A 17354-nucleotide genomic window follows, 5' to 3' on the forward strand; every position below is an offset into this window, starting at 1 on the left:
GGTGGTACGTGTAGATTCCCTGGCTGCATGTTTCTCAGGCTGCAGTAGGCTGAGATGTTAAGGTTTAAAAAGGCCTGTGAGCTGTCTGGTATGCACTCAGGGAGGGGTATGAGGCAGAGCTGTCCTCTGACGTCAGCACAGTTCACTGCTGAGGCGGAGGAGGGTGACCCAGAGAGTCAGCCACAGCCAGGAATGGAACTTGAAAAATAAAGATAATAAAGATGGAGATTAAAGGAGGAAGGGGAAGGAAGAGGTAGGGCTGCTCGATTATGGCAAAAATGATAATCACGATTATTTTCACTGAAATTGAGATCACGATTATTTGACGATATTTATTTAACCCTTTAAGACCTACTATAGAACCAAGTCCACCAGAGCTTATATTATTTTTATTTTATTTTTTTACATGCTGTAGTGCCATTTGTGGGAGCATTTCAAGTTGCTATACATCAATACAACTGTTATAGCCCATATTTTAATAATATGTATGCATTAAGTGCATAGTAATTACATAAATTGCAAAAAAGTGCAATAAACTACAAAAAAAATTGAAAATCGCTTTTGTTTTGTTTACATATATTTCTACTTGGAGAAATTTAAGAGGTTTATCCCTCAAAACTTTAAATACAATAAAGTTGCAAAAAATTGTTTCCCACCACAGGAAATTTATTTTGAGTGTCTTCATAGTTTTATTTTGGAGATACAGCAATTTTTATATACTGCAGGAAAAACAAAAAACAATCCTATGATGCAAATTTGCAAAGAAAACAGCATGTGCATCATTTCACTGTGGGAAGTGTTACGAACAGCTGATAGGAACGGCAAAGCGTGTTTCTGGAATATTATGCTTTTGTTCCTGCAAGCGCTTTTTATGCAGTTTTTGCAAAGCTATATGTGGAACGAAACCGTGACCGAGGACAAGCTGATGGCATCAGATGTAAGTACAGCTCCTCCGGTTTCATATGCAAAACAAATTATTGCGCTAGCTTACACGGTTCAGGTTCTACAGGAATTTAAAAATAGTTACGCAAAACGGAGCGTGCTGCTCTGACTGGCTTTAAAGGGTTAACAATGACTTTAAAAAAATAATATAAAATAGTGTGCAACACCACTGAAGTTTTTTTTTTTTTTTTAACTCTTTTCAACCAACGGCAGTCACTCTCCAAATAACTTCTGCTTAGCTTTCTGAGCTTCCCTCGGGTCCTCTTAATCAGCGGTCTCCAACCTTTTTTGCGCCACGGACGGTTTATGCCCGACAATATTTTCACGGACCGGCCTTTAAGGTGTCGCGGATAAATGAGGGAGGGGCTAATAATCGGCTCAGTCATTTTTAATGATCGTTGAAAGCCCAGATCGTAATCGTGATTAAAATTCGATTAATTGAGCAGCCCTAGGAAGAGGCAAATTGGTGAATAGATTTTGACAGCAGGCACTTGATTGCATGAACTCCTCTGGCATACTGTTTTAAGAGGGTGTGACCAAACTCCACTGTGGTGGCTCAGGCACATGGACCTGAGCTGACCAAATTAGGAAAATGTACTAGAGGTTTCTTGAACATGACATTTACCATCTCTGAGCACGAACATGTCGAAAAGCCAGTTTATGGATGGGCTGTGGTGTGAGTGAAACCAAACAGCTGTTTGAGACCATGTCACTACTCCTTAACACTGTGTATTCATTTGGCTCTAATGTCATTGTGAAGGACCGTGTCCAGCAGGTTGACAACAACTGAATTTTCAGGGGAAAAGATGAGGAGTAGTAAAGTAGCATTTTTCTCAGGCAGATTTAAAAAAAAAAAAAAAAAAAAAGCTAAAATTTAAGCCTAAACTCAAGATTACCTGATGTATTTGAGCACCTCTTTCTGTATGCCCTGAGTTCACCCAAGTTTAATGTTATAGGTTTAGCTTTTAACTATAAATTTTCTTATTTGTCTTCTTGCCAGAGGGGGGGGGGAAGGATCATTCACTGGGTTACTTTTGTTATGGCATAGATCTTCTCTCTCTGCTCGTTACCTATTTCTCTTCGCTGTAAGTGTAGAATTTGGTGAAAGGCTGAAATGCTTTGCATGGGTAAAACAAATGCTGCAAAACACTACCCGTGCTTCCCATCATACCATGTGATGTCAGCAAACACATAACTGACATCTGACGGTTTTTCTGCAAAAATGCAAAGCCCCTAATGATGTGCAAGTTAATCATGGAGGGCAGAATCAAGTGAAATGTGTGGTGGTTATGGAGAAGCCATTTAGAAGGCAAACTTTGATACTGAGTTACAAACTGTGCGGATTTTAAAGAATCTCCACAATGTGTCAGCTGTCATGTTCTCACGTGGTTTGCTCTTTATATTCCCCATGAATATTCACGCAAAAGAACGGCGCACATCACTACCTGTGGCTGCCACGGCTGTTACACGTGTTAAGCAATAGGTTGGACAGAGTGTTTCGTGCAATAAATTACATCTGCATGCATCACTGGTACTCGGTAACTCACTTTAGAGCCTGAGTGTGAGCTGAACATTTAGGATACATTCTGACTTTTAACATATTTTCAAATGTTCTAAACCGTGTGTGTGTGTGTGTGTGTGTGTGTGTGTGTGTGTGTGTGTGTGTGTGTGAACCTCATGAGTAAATTATTTTGAGCTAAGTAATTGACTGGAATCACAAACTATGCGGATACAGGCAGGCCTGTTGTTGGGTCTCCGTCACGGCTGTCGGATGCAGCAGTGTTAGTATGCAGGGCGTGGGCTGGTGGAGGTGACACTTAATCTGCGAATCGCCTCCTTTTCCCTGTGAGATGCAGCTGCTGCTCCATTCGCCAACACCTCTCCCGCTGGAAATTGGTCTTTCTGGGTTGCCACGGTAATCAGATGTGGGTGCCACATCCTGCTCATTCCTTCTCTTGACTGGTGAAGCTGCAGTGCACAAGTGATGGACCAAAGGATGCTGGGATACCTCCCCACAAGCTTATAATGGTACAATCTGAAGTCAAGGTCACTGGATCGCACTCTCTTTCTGTGCGAGCGTGTGCTTGCGTGCGTGCGTGCGTGTGTGTTTCCTGCTCCGCCTCAGCTTAACCCTGTGATGAAGGGTTATCCTCTCGGGCAGGTGCTTCTGGTTTCGTGTTTGTGTCTCCATCCTATATCGGGCCTCCCTGACCGAGCTGGAAGGCAGAGGTGTGAAATCACTCAACACTAGACACACAAACACATCTTGCTTGTGTGTGTGCTTATGGAAGGATCAGTGGCAGAGAATGTGTTTAGTATTTAAACCACGTACAGTCTTTGCATGGTATTGCTTTTCTTTTTGCTCGTTTACTAGAAAAACGTTCACCTTTTGGGCAGTCATAAAAATAGCCCTTCAAGTGGGGCGTGTGTGATCACAGGATGTATTTGGCTGCAGTGCAAGAGTGTTTATAGTCCACGCCTAAGATCTCCAGGCAGAAATGGCAGGGTCATGCAGCACATGTGCACACATGCTGCTGCTGCTGCTGCTTCTCCTTCAGGATCACAGGGATTCACCTGCAGGACACACACACGACACCTTTGATACTCAGCCCTTTCAAGCCACTTCCTCCTTAGAAAAACGAGCCTTTCTGGCTGTGTTATTGCTGCATCCTTCTGACCACATTCTTGGGATCCACTCATGGACTAGTGTTTTACACCGGCTTGGATTTCCTTCATGTTGCCGTGGTGTCACCTGACAGCAGCAGTCTTGCTCAGCTCTGGTCCTTATTGTTGCTAAGCAAGAAGAATAAATTTGTCTATGTAGTAGCTGTTGATCTTTTTGTAGGAGAATGTAGGATGGCAGCAAAATGTGGAAATGCATTTCTACTCTTTAATTTATCTACGTGTGTGTACATTAATTCCTGTAATCTTAAGACGGTATAGTAAGAGTAAGTGTATCATTGTGTAACAGTGTATTGTTCCAAAATAATGCTTTTTCAAAAATGATGTATTTGTATTTGATTTAATTAACAAGTCATCCTCACTTCATCTGCATGTAATATTGACCTGCTGGCTTTCATAATAGTTATGTGTACATCTGCCGATTTCACGAACTTTCAGGGCTTCTTGTCACTTGACCACTGTGACTGCCCCCCTTCCCCCTTCTCCTTCCTTCTCTTTTCTGTTACGCAACAGGAAGTGTATCCACAAACACTGACATCAACAATATCCACACAGGCTATTTCTGTCGTCCTCCTGTTGACTAAACACGGTCCTCCCATATTTAGTTTGAAGTTAATTCAAAAAGTTATTTGACAATCATAACCCTGAGGAAAAAATCAGGGGAGTCCAGTCTCCTTGGGAAAGCTTACTCCTTAAAACTGACTTTCACATCATCAGAAAGCTTGGTGTCGAAGTTTAGTTTAAGCTCACCCAGCTTTTGCTCTCCCTTCCCCAGTGCGAGGATGTCGTCCAGGGAAGATTGTCCAGATGACGGAGGCGGAGGTCCGCGGCCTCTGCATCAAGTCCCGGGAGATCTTCCTCAGTCAGCCAATCCTTCTGGAGCTGGAGGCTCCTCTCAAAATCTGTGGTCAGTACTATCAAGAACAGCAAAGGCACAAATAGTATAGAGTGTGATGCCTATTGCAAATAAACAAACAGATATAACAATGCTTATTATTACTGGAGAACGTTCCTCTTTGCCTTCTGGATCAAAGTGTTCCCCTCTGCTCCCAACCCCAGGTGACATCCACGGACAGTACACAGACCTGCTGAGGCTCTTCGAGTATGGCGGCTTTCCTCCGGAGGCTAACTACCTGTTTCTAGGAGACTACGTGGACAGAGGGAAGCAGTCTCTGGAGACCATCTGCCTGCTGCTGGCATACAAGATCAAATACCCCGAGAACTTCTTCCTGCTCAGGGGCAACCACGAGTGTGCCTCCATCAACCGCATCTACGGCTTCTATGACGAGTGTGAGCATCCTGCTCTCATAGTTACACTTTTTATTTCCTCTTAAGTTCTTTGTGGTGGCTGCCGTTCCATTGTGCGTGATTTAACACACAAACACTTTTGAGTGAAACAAAAGTGGTGATCAGGAAGCAGGCAGGCAAAAATGGTAATTTGATGGTTCATGTTCCCAATCCTATCCCCCCCCCCCCCCTTTTTTTCTAGATATTTGAATTGTTTCACTATAAAATAGAAATGTAAAATTAAATGAGTGAAAGTAACTCATAAATAGAGCTCCTACTAATTCCCCTATTAACTGCATTTTATTTTTTTTTTATTTATTTATTCTTTAAAGGGGTTCTGAGGCCACTTCCTGCCACTTGAACTGGTCTTGCAGGCTTTCATGAAGGAAAGTGTTTCCATGCAAATGCCACAATAACAGAGTATTTTGTGACAGATGACAGTTTTAATAGAGTCAGATGTCTCTCCAGTGAGTCGCTCATCCCACGGATGGAGTCCCTTGGTCACGGTGTTGGAAGGCAGCTAGAGATGGTAGTACTTGTTATGCTGCACAGTGGCAGACGAACCAGTTCACTCAGTTTGATGGAGAGCGCAGCGGGATTTAAGGAGGTTTAAAAAAATGGCATTCAATTCTCATCATTACTTTAAGTAAGTCAGTAAGCTGCCTCCATATTAGCCTCCGATAGCCAGTGTTTTCATTCCAACAGCAGCACCTGATGAGTAGTCACAAAGGTAGTTTTTTGTTACAAATTTTGTGTAAAGTGTACATTCAAATCTCAGATTTCCTTAAGCACAGTAGTCCTTTTACCCAAATGAAGGAAAGAAGGGACTACTTGTCTGTGAAAGCTTTTCAGCATTGAGATGGAAAAATGTTGTTACTGCAAGCAGATCTGCTGGCTTGCAAGCACTGCTCTTGGTTGACGGGCACTTGTAAACCAATAAAAATCAAAAATCGTCTGTGTCTTCCAGTGTAAAGAGGACTGTCTTAAATCTATTAAACTGGAGGCGGAGCTGGAAAACCTTTGAAACAGCCTTATATGGTCGTGCTGACACTGTCGTGTTGATGTTACAGGTAAACGCAGATTTAACATCAAACTGTGGAAAACTTTCACCGACTGCTTCAACTGCCTGCCCATCGCCGCCATCGTGGATGAGAAGATCTTCTGCTGTCACGGAGGTATTCATATTGAAACAATGTAACTACTGTTTAGTCTCCAGATTATTGCTACTTTGAAAAATACTTTAGAAAGCCCCGTTAGGAACCAGGCAGCTTTTGGGGGTAGTGGAAGGTTGAGCATATAGATGTGGAAAGACCCTCAAATATTCAGTCTTTGCATTAGTGTCACTGTGGACAATCCTACTCCATGAACATTACATGCAGGGTCCCACAGGGCTGAGTACTTGGACTTGCTGTATTTTGTTTTATCGTTTGCCACTCGGTCAGGTAAGCCAGAACAAGGCTTATGCTGATTGCTTGTTTATGCTCTGTTCAGTCAAAGGAAACACAGACAACTAGATTCTCTGCATTCCTGCATCATTGGCTTTAAGAGCTGGTGGCTTTAAATGCCTTCAACTGAAATAAGACAAAACTAAAATCCAGTCTTGCTTGGTACAATTAGAAATACTCCAACTAGTTGTGAACAGCTTATTTTTGTAGGTCATTGTGTGCATGGCAAAATGATGCAGCGGGGACAAACTTCCTCTTACATTTAGATCATCACAATCTGTTCCCCATTTGGCATTTACAAGCCTGCCCTTATAGACGGGCTTCTGTATAATGTTTTGTCATGTTTTATCATTGTAACAACTCTTTAGTGTGACACTCTTATTTGGTCCTTGGGGCTTTGTGAAGACTGTGGGTCAGCACTGAGCTCTTCTCACATCACTTACCCAAAATGAAAGATAAAGTCCACGGCTCTCGTGAGCTTCTGGTATTTCTGGTTTACTAATCGGATGTGAAGTAAATGGTTCAAAACAAGTTTTGGCTGCGCTGATATGAGTTAATACCTCCATCCTCGCAGGAGTAGAGATTGAAGAGATTTACCCAAGGGTGTTTGTGTCGCCCACAGGCCTCTCTCCTGACCTGCAGTCTATGGAGCAGATTAGGCGCATCATGAGACCCACAGACGTGCCAGATACAGGTAGGTCAGCACACTCTCACACAGCAGGCCATTTTCTCTTCTTCTCTCTTTTGTCAGAGGAACTAATAACCCTCTGATGATTACTTTTACCCAGTGTGAAATGGACAGGTGTACATGCAGTGGATACACAACTTAAACTGACCCGCATGTGAGCCTTTTTACTGTTGTTTCTCCCGTACTAAACAGTCTAAAGGTACAAGTATATCTGGGATTTACATAAGCACATGATCACTTAAATCACACATTTAAACATGAGCAGAAGAGTTTCAGTAACATGTGTGTCTATATGCACATCAGCTACAGGGATTGATATGTTTGAACTGATGTATGACACGCACATTTAAACAGGTAACTTAAAATAACAAGGATTCAATTCAATTCAGTTTTATTTATATAGCGCCAAATCACAAAAACAGTCACCTCAAGCCGCTTTATATTGTAAGGTAGACCCTACAATAATACATACAGAGAAAAACCCAACAATCATGTGACCCCCTATGAGCAAGGAAAAACTCCCCTTTAACAGGAAGAAACCTCCGGCAGAACCAGGCTCAGGGAGGGGCGGGGCCATCTGCTGCGACCGCTTGGGGTGAGAGAAGGAAGATGGGATAAAGACATGCTGTGGAAGAGAGACAGAGGTTAATGACAGATATGATTCAATGCAGAGAGGTCTATTAACACATGTTGAGTGAGAAAGGTGACTGAAAAGGAAAAACTCAATGCATCATAGGAATCCCCCAGCAGCCTACACCTATTGCAGCGTAACTAAGGGAGGATTCAGGGTCACCTGATCCAGCCCTAACTATATGCTTTAGCAAAAACGTAAGTTTTAAGCCTAATCTTAAAAGTAGAGATGGTGTCTGTCTCCCAAATCCAAACTGGTTCCATAGACGAGGGGCCTGAAAACTGAAGGCTGCCTCCCATTCTACTTTTACACGAAAGCAGGCTGATGTCAGACTCACTGGATGTTTGGAGCCATTAACACAAAAAGCTGTGTTGCTTCAGGAGGAAAAATGAATGAGGGAAATGTTTAGACTTGGTAGTGTTTTCCAGTAAACACTGAGATGTCAGCTCTGGCCTTGTTTGGGTTTTTGTTTTCATTCACTTAAATAAAAGGATTTCCACTCTATTAATAGAGAAAAGTATCAACTGTTGCATAAAAATGCAGCTAAATGCAGGAAATCGCCAACACCTACACTGGACACTATTTATTTATTTCTGCATTTCTGCACAAAGTGCAGTGACAGCCTGTTGAAGAAGCAGTCTTCCTAAAGGTCAGACCTTCATCAAGCTTCATAAATAACCCTCAGGATATGACTGCTTGCTCTTAGCCCTCACTTTTCTGTTGCTTTATTTCTCAGTAGAGATTCTGCCACTGCTGATAAACACAGCACTGATTAAGGTCCCTGTAATCCAGTTAATGTCTGAATATTCTCTGGTCTTCATGTCAGGTCTGATCAGATCTGCTGGCATTCATCTATCATCATCACCTCATGCTCTTTGTGCTGCAGCTCTCGTTTCAGTAACTCTTTAGCTAGACTTGGGTTCAGAGTTTTTCAGAACACATGAGGCTGAGTCTCGGTGGTGGTGAGCCAAGGCAAGCAAAGCTTCTTTTTGTGCCTTTGCCCCCCTCCTCATTAAAGCTGCTGCCTCTTGTCCTTTTAAGGCAACCAGTGTTCAGACCCTGGCAGCGGCTGTCTCTCAGATCCTCTTATGGTCTTTCAGGGTGACTCTGTGTGTCTGGATGAGACATTCAGACTATAAATGTGACAAAAAGTTGACTTCTGTGGTCTAAGAGAGGCTGGATTCAGAATGAAGATGAATGTGTGGCAGCTGAGATGTTTCACATTGTGAATTATCCTCTCCAGGCCTGCTGTGCGACTTGCTCTGGTCTGACCCAGACAAGGACGTCCAGGGCTGGGGAGAGAATGACCGCGGCGTCTCCTTTACCTTTGGAGCTGATGTGGTCAGCAAGTTCCTCAATCGCCATGATCTGGATCTCATCTGTAGAGCCCACCAGGTAACATGCACATCGACTTGGTATAAAAATCATTAAACCGCACAGAAAACAAACGCTCTATCCAAGAAACTTCTGGAAATGCATATCCATTAGCAACATGTGCCTCAGCTTTCAATATCTGCATAAAGTACTACAGTACTTTAAATCTGATCATGATTATGATGAGTGTTTGTATGAGGGCAGTGCCAGTTGTTCACCTTCAGGTATCTGTGTGTCTGGCACCCCCAGGTGGTAGAAGATGGTTATGAGTTCTTTGCCAAGCGGCAGCTTGTGACGCTCTTCTCAGCTCCCAACTACTGTGGAGAGTTCGACAACGCTGGTGGCATGATGAGCGTGGATGAAACCCTGATGTGCTCCTTTCAGGTATGATGACATAATACTGAATGCCAAACATGGATATAATCTGTGGTTACATCTGAGAAGCCCCGTTAGGAAGCACAGTAAAAATCATAATGTCTTCTCATCCATCCATCCTGTGCTTTTCATCCCTGTTTAATGAGTAATCAATAATTATATTAGAAGTGATGGTTAAACACAGCCAGTGAGCAGAGACAAAAGTTGAGATCACACTATGGTGCTAAATGATTCAAAGCAATTTTATTGATGTTTCCTGCTTTGCACCGTATGACTGAATAAATGACATTATCTGCAGAATTAAACACATCCACAGAATCCCCCAAACTCCAGCAACCTACCGAGGAGCTAACTGGAATATAATTGCAATATACATAGCTGTGCAAAAGTGTGGAGTCAACACTCATTTCTGTATATTTTGTTTCTAAGAAGTCAGGCTTTCCTGTTAGTTTTTTTTTCTCAAAGATATTTTTATTGAGTTGAAGCAACAAAGAAAAGCAAATACACGCAGAATTGACAAACACCAAACAAGCAAGTTTCACAGCGACTGTTAAAACTGAAATATCAGAATACAGATTAATGACACACTCACATGTCTTATAATTGCTTCCAGCAGTTTATCCCCTACCCACAACACTTAGAACCCCTATCCCTCAGACCAGGAAGGAAAAAACCAAACAAACAAAGCAAGAAAAAAGAAGCAAACAAATAAAAACAACATCGCAGATAAATCAAGAACAAAATAAGAAAAACACACAAACGACTAACAATAAATAAATAAATAAGTAAATAAATAAAAAGAAGAAGAAGGGGGGAGGATTTACTGAGCAATGCTGGAAGTCGGGTTTGTAGCCTGGAGGCTGGAAAAGTATTTCAGGAATTGCCCCCACACCTTGTAAAACTTACCGCTGTTGTTGCTAATCGCATACCGGATCTTTTCAAGGCTCAGATAGTACATAAGGTCCCTCAGCCACTGAGCCTGGGTGGGCAAAGGGGCACCCCTCCATCTTAGGAGGATTGTACGTCTAGCTACAAGGGAGGCGAAGGAGAGCATGCAACGCTGTGACGAGGTCAACCGTGCATCAGCCTCTCCAGTGGTGCCAAAAAGCGCAACTAAAGGATCAGGATCCATATGGTGTCCAACAAGTAGGGATAAGGTCTGAAATATATCTCTCCAGAATCCTTCGAGGCTAGGGCACTTCCAGAACATATGAATAAGGGAAGCCTCCGCACTCCCACACTTATCACAGGTGGGGTCAACGTTCGGATACATACGGGATAGTTTGACTTTGGAGAGATGGAACCTATGCACAACCTTAAATTGTAAAAGACAGTGGCGGGCACATAGGGACGTGGAATTAACTAATTTGAGTATTAAGTCCCATGTATCCATAGACAGGGACTGATTTAAATCTTGTTCCCAGGCCGTTTTAATCCGATCTATCGAAGAACCGTTCATGCTCACCAGCCTGTCATAAATAAGAGAGATAAACCCTTTACGTGTTGGGATTAGGGTGAGGAGCATATCCCCTGGGCTTGCAGCTGGTGCTACCGGAAAGTTTGGAATCTGAGATTGGAGGAAATGTCTGGTCTGCAAATATCTGAAAAAATGTGTACGTGGGAGATTAAATTTTTCAGAAAGCTGGGCAAAAGATGCAAAAGTATTGTCAAAAAATAGATCATTGAAACATGTAATGCCCCTATCATGCCAATCTCGAAATATAGGATCAGATAGTGATGGCTGAAAAAGGGGGTTAGAAAAAATTGGACTTAGAAGGGAGAAACCTGTTAATCCAAAATGCTTCCTCATCTGAGCCCACACCCTCACCGTGTGCCAGACAACTGGGTTATCGATTGTCTTGTTTGGGGGAAGGGGGAGTGAAGATCCAATCAGGGCCAGGACAGAAGAGCCTGTGGGCGAGTTCAACTCCATGAGCACCCAGGATGGGCAATTACCCTTGTTGTGGAAGTAAAGCCAAGATATAATGTAGCGCATGTTTGCTGACCAATAGTAATATCGAAAGTTAGGCAGTGCCAGGCCTCCACGACTCTTGGGTTTTTGGAGTTGAGCCTTGTTCAATCGAGGGCGTTTACCCCTCCATATATAAGATGAGATAATTGAGTCCAAGGAATCAAAGAAGGATTTGGGGATAAATACTGGTAACAATTGGAAGAGATACAAAAATTTAGGAAGTATATTCATTTTGATTGAGTTGATTCTTCCCACCAAAGAGGTGGAGAGAGGGGACCACTGTGCCAGATGTTTTTTTGCATTATTTAACAGAGGAAGGAAGTTCGCTTTGAAGAGACACTTATGTGTCCTTGTAATAATTACACCTAGATATGTAAATTGATTCCCTGCTATTCTAAAGGGGAGGGTAGTATAGTCAAACACTGGTGCCCCTCCATCCACAGGAAACAACTCACTTTTGCATAGGTTGAGCTTGTATCCTGAAAACTGGCCAAATTGGCGAAGTATGGATAACATTGCAGGTATAGATATTTTGGGGTTTGAAATAAAAATTAAAAGATCATCGGCATACAAGGATACTTTATGTTCAGCACCTTTCCTCCGGATCCCATTGATCTCCCCACAGCTGCGGAGTGCAATGGCGAGTGGTTCTATAGCCAGATTGAAAAGAAGAGGACTTAAGGGGCATCCCTGACGGGTTCCTCGTTGGAGGTTGAAAGGCCGCGACTGTATGGAATTAGTAAAAACTGAAGCGTTAGGGCACATATATAATAACCTTATCCATGAAATAAATTTCGATCCAAAATTGAATTTATCTAGGATCGTGAATAAATATTTCCACTCTACCCGATCAAATGCCTTCTCCGCATCTAGGGAGAGAATGCACTCAGGACCCTGACTGGAAGGGGTGTATAATACATCCAATAGTCGGCGGATATTGGAATAAGAGTAACAATTCTTAATGAAGCCTGTTTGATCTTCGGATATAACTGAGGGCAAAATATTTTCCAGCCTACGCGCCAAAACCTTGGCCAAAATTTTAGTATCAACATTTAATAGAGAGATTGGCCTAAAGGATGAGCATTCCACAGGATCCTTACCTTTCTTTGGGACAAGAGCAATACTTGCCTCGTAAAAGGATGGCGGAAGTCTACCACACTTCCATGAGTCGGAAAGGGTTAAATGTAGTTGAGGTAAAAGCAAGGGTGAGAATGCTTTGAAAAATTCTACAGGAAAGCCGTCAGGGCCAGGGGATTTCCCAGGCTGCAATGAGGAGATGGCTGCGCTCAGCTCCTCTGGCGTGATGGGTTCATCCAATCTGTTTTTACTATCAGAGGAAAGCATAGGTACATTCAAAGTCTTTAGAAAGTTATCCATTAAAGTGTTTTCCTGCGGGAATTCGGAGGTGTAAAGTTGGGAGTAAAAAGCCCTAAACGTATCATTAATTTTGGAAGGGTCCGAAGTGATATTACCATTAGCCATTCTAATCTTCGTGATATGTTGTTTTGCCTGGAAGCCCCTTAACTGGCTGGCAAGCATCTTACCCGATTTATCGCTATGAATATAAAACAAACTCTTACTCTTCAGGAGCTGACGTTCAATTGAGTGCGTTGAGAGGAGCTCAAATTTAGTCTGAAGCTCCACGCGCTTATTGTATAGGTCTGGGCTTTTTACCTTAGCATAGAGCAGATCTATTTCTTTGATTCGGTTGACTAAATCGAGTCGTTCTATACAGGCCTTCTTCTTCATATTAGCAGTATAGGAAATAACCTGTCCCCTAAGAAAGGCTTTTAGCGTATCCCAAATTATTAAGCTAGAAGTTTCTCCTACGGTATTCGTTTATTTGTTCTTTCATGAATTCCAGGAAGTTTACATCTGCCAGGAGAGTCGAATTAAAACGCCAGTGTCGTCTGGATTGAGGGATGTCTGGGAAACTCATTGATAGCACAACAGGGGAATGGTCTGATATCACTATGGTCTGGTATTCACAGGATCGGACCCATGGAGTCAGCTGCTTATGAATAAGAAAATAATCGATCCTAGAATAAGTGTGGTGTACCTGTGAGAAAAAAGAATACTCTCTTCTGTGGGGGTGTAGGCAGCGCCAAACATCAGAGACACCACAGTTAGATAAAAAGGATTGGATGAAAAGAGCAGATTTACTGACAGTGCAGGGATTCGGGGAGGATCGGTCTAACACAGGGTCCAGCCAACAGTTGAGGTCACCACCAAGTAGAAGAGAATATGAGCTCAGATCAGGCAACAACGAGAAAGCACGCTGGAAGAAAGCTACATTATCAATATCAGGGGCATATATGTTGGCCAACACAACTTTCTACCCGAAACAAAAACGTACCGGCCACTCGTATCAGAAATTACATTATGTTCCTCAAAAGGAATATTTTGGTCAATTAGAATAGAAACGCCTCTGGCCTTAGCCTGAAAGGTGGAATGAAAGTGCTGCCCTGCCCATCGGGACATAAGACGAGAGTTATCCGAATCACGGAGATGTGTTTCTTGAAGAAAGACAACAGCTGCTTTAAACTGCTTTATGTGTGAGAGCACCTTCCTTCTTTTAACAGGGTGGTTTAAACCTTTGACATTCCAGCTTACAAAGTTCAAGCGACTACCCATAGTCCCGCACTGGAAATGTAAGAAAACAGGTGCAGCTGAAAACAGAGTACAAAAAAAAATGACAAGCAAGCGACTAAAACAGAGAGTAGAATGGTTCCCGGATCCCCCAACTTGACAAAACAACATAAAACCACCCCGGCTCTGAAGGATGTCTCCCCCCTCCCCCCATTCCCCAGAATTTCCCAGAGGAACCCACCCGGGGGATTAATAAAGTTCTATCTTATCTTATCTTATCTTAAAACACGTGGCAGGATGTCCTTAAAGGAGCCTGGAGAAGTTTTCCTGAAAACTAAAGAAATTACAAGAAGCTTCAGGCTGTGTTGAACCATAAAGATGTTCATACAAATGTTGACTTTTTCATGTTTTTCATCTTGAAAAAATCGTTTTTCACGTTGATCATCGTTCATCTGGGACAATCTAAAAATCCTATAGTGTCGTGGTTAGCGCCATCACCTCACTGCAGGAAAGTTGAAGCTAACGCTGCTCTGTTTGCGTGTTGTAGATCCTGAAGCCGTCTGAGAAGAAGGCCAAGTACCAGTATGGAGGGATGAACTCCGGTCGACCCGTCACTCCTCCCCGCACAGCCCAACCTCCAAAGAAACGATGAAGCAGAGGCACGGAGACGTCAACCACCGTTTCGTGTTTCACCACACAGAATAAGTAAAGGCAACACTTGGCAGAAGAGGAGCGGATCAGTGCAACTCTTTTAAAAGACACACCCAAATCAGACTTTCATTTGCATCCTTATTTTTCATCCCCTGAACTGCTGTCACCCTTCTTCCTCCGTGCACCCCCCCAGCCCCCCTGCATCTGTGTAACATTTTTAAAACAAAGTGTTAAGAGAAATGAGAAAACAATACAAGGGGTCATTCTGCAGCATATCGGAGTGCTTTTTTTGTTTTTGTTTTGTCCGTGTCGTTTTTCTTCTCCTTTTTTTGAGAACAGAATGACTGCTAATTTAGTTTACCACATCTCCTTACCCCCCCTGCCTGTACAGACACAACAGGTATTAATGGCAACTGCTGGGTTTTCAATAAATAATACAGGGAAGAAATGTTTGCAGGCTCTGTGTGGTTCTTGAAGTCTAACCAGCTCACGAGAGAGCCCATTAAACTCTCAAAGGGACACAAACACCACAACAAGGGAGAGATCCTCAAATTTAATATATCGGTGAATTCAAAGTTACAGCGATAGTCTATCTCGTTGGCTTAGCCAGGCTAAGGCTAACTTTTAAACTGATCTGATAATGTCTCCTGCTAAACTGGTTCTTCTAACACAGATTCTGTTTATTTTTAAAGAACAATGAGCTCATTTTTCTGCAAGTAAAGGCTTCTCTCAAGTATGAGGAACCCAAGTTTGTCTGGTATGCCACTTCTTTATCTGAAAGTTGAATTGTTGCTCGTCCTGGACTATAAAACCTTTACAGAAATATAAATATGCCTTTATTTTATTTCAGCCGTTAAAGTCAGCTCAATCTGAACGTTATCCATGAAACAAAGAACTGGTTTGTTTGTTTCAACTATTTCAGCTGAGTAAGGCATTCTTTTAAAGCCACATGTTAAACTATACCACCGAGGCCCACAGATATAATCTGACCTGGGGCCCGTTCTTCGTACGTCGCTCACTACATCCAAGATCAAATGACACATCCAAGACCAAACCATCGCGCTAACCGTGAGCTCGCTAATCCGGTTCCCCGAACACACCTGTTGTTGACGATTAGTACAGCTGGACGCAGTAATGTGACATCACTGGGTGTCGTAAAAGGGGCTACGCATCGATAGTAGAAACATTGATCGGCAACCCGCTGATTGGTCGGCGAAAATGTCGAAGGGGCGCGCTCGGTATTTTCCGGCAGCAGAGCAAGAACTCTTGATTGAGGGATTTCAGGAGTTTCAGAGTTTAATTAAAACGCAAGGGAACACTGCAAAGGCTGCAAAAGCAAGGAGAGAGGGCTGGCAGAAAGTTGCTGACAAATTAAACTCGTAAGTAATTTAATAATAACAATAATAATGGAGTGGGTTTATATAGCGCTTTTCCAGGCACCCAAAGCGCATGACAATACCACTATTCATTCACTTTATTATTTATTCATAGATTTATTATATTACACTATATTATCCAATATTATATTACATTATATTATATTGTTATATTATATCCCCTTTCACATTAGAGCCACAACAGGACCCACTAGAACATGGGAACAAGTAAAAGTGAAATATAAGAATATTCTACAGAATGGTAATATTTATCACTTATATTGCTTTTCGTCTCTTGGAAAGAGACCCTGAAATAATCTGTTTGTTTGTTCATAACAGCAACCAAGAAAAGGGCAGAGGAAAAAAAAGACAGGTGGTGGTCCTGCACCCCCTCGTCAACAAGTTGGTTAAGTGAATAATACCCTCACGGGAATATCGATATCTCTCAATGAGCACACTGTCGCGCTGAGCTAAAGGATCCTGTCTGTCCCACAATATACGCTGAATTCTGAGGACTCTCCTTATCAATCTTGCACCTTCCGCAATGGGTGGCTCGCGTAAACGGACAGGACATGGCTGCGACAGGCTTCCCAAATCCACCTTCGCTTTTATAGCCGTGGTCTCTCATCTTGATTACACGAAGTAATTTACAATTACTACTCTGAAATATGAATTACATCTGTAATAATCACATACATGTAATAGAATGTTAATAGTACATTTCCCTTTTTTAGGAAATGACCTGTATGTATCTGTGTGACATCAATAAAAGGATCAGGTGCTGCATTATCTTTAGTTACATTGATGTTATTTATTTATGGTGAAACAGTGGTGGAATATCGCTGTTGCTTTCGTATAAATGAAGCGGACATACCTGCGTGGCCGCGATCTAATCCTGTTTACATAAAGTAAACCTGCTCCCGAGCAGGTTTACGCTTACGGCTCTGTTGCTATGACAGCAAGTCCCGGATGAGCTTCGGGGAACCGAACGATCCAAGATCACGCGAAATCGTCAACAATCAAATCCAGCTAACTTACTTAGCGAGGTACGAAGAACGGGCCCCTGCTCTACTTTAATCCTCAATCTGAAAGACTTGAGATGCTAAAATGTAAATAAAAAGATGACTTTTTTTCAAATCTCACAAACCCTTATTTTATTATTATAACAGAAACCGCATTGGACATGTTAGCATTGTGATCTGAGAAAATGAAGCATTTTAAGAAGAAGAATGCCTCCTTTTGAATTTAATGGCAGCAATATTATCTCAATCGTTTGGTTAGCTTACCGCTGTGTAGCATCCCTTTTTTATTCTGCATGTCTGGAAACATGTTGAAGACCAGC

General features: G+C 42.4%; 1 protein-coding gene across 1 annotated transcript in view; it reads left to right on the forward strand.

Moving 5' to 3' along the window:
* LOC146580661 (serine/threonine-protein phosphatase PP1-beta catalytic subunit) overlaps positions 1–15084 on the forward strand; it is a 28875-nt gene extending 13791 nt beyond the window's left edge. The window contains exons 2-8 of the mRNA XM_085267422.1: positions 4400–4531; positions 4684–4914; positions 5982–6086; positions 6979–7050; positions 8919–9070; positions 9299–9433; positions 14533–15084. Of these exons, the coding sequence (XP_085123548.1) occupies positions 4400–4531; positions 4684–4914; positions 5982–6086; positions 6979–7050; positions 8919–9070; positions 9299–9433; positions 14533–14637 (932 nt within the window). The 3' untranslated portion in view covers positions 14638–15084. The remainder of the gene's footprint in view (positions 1–4399; positions 4532–4683; positions 4915–5981; positions 6087–6978; positions 7051–8918; positions 9071–9298; positions 9434–14532) is intronic.
* Positions 15085–17354: the final 2270 nt, after the last annotated feature.

This window comes from Mchenga conophoros, linkage group LG3, assembly GCF_057382185.1.
Source record: "Mchenga conophoros isolate Kocher_MC1m ecotype Shallow Benthic linkage group LG3, M_conophoros_male_GT1.1, whole genome shotgun sequence".
In the NCBI taxonomy this organism is placed as follows: domain Eukaryota; kingdom Metazoa; phylum Chordata; class Actinopteri; order Cichliformes; family Cichlidae; genus Mchenga; species Mchenga conophoros.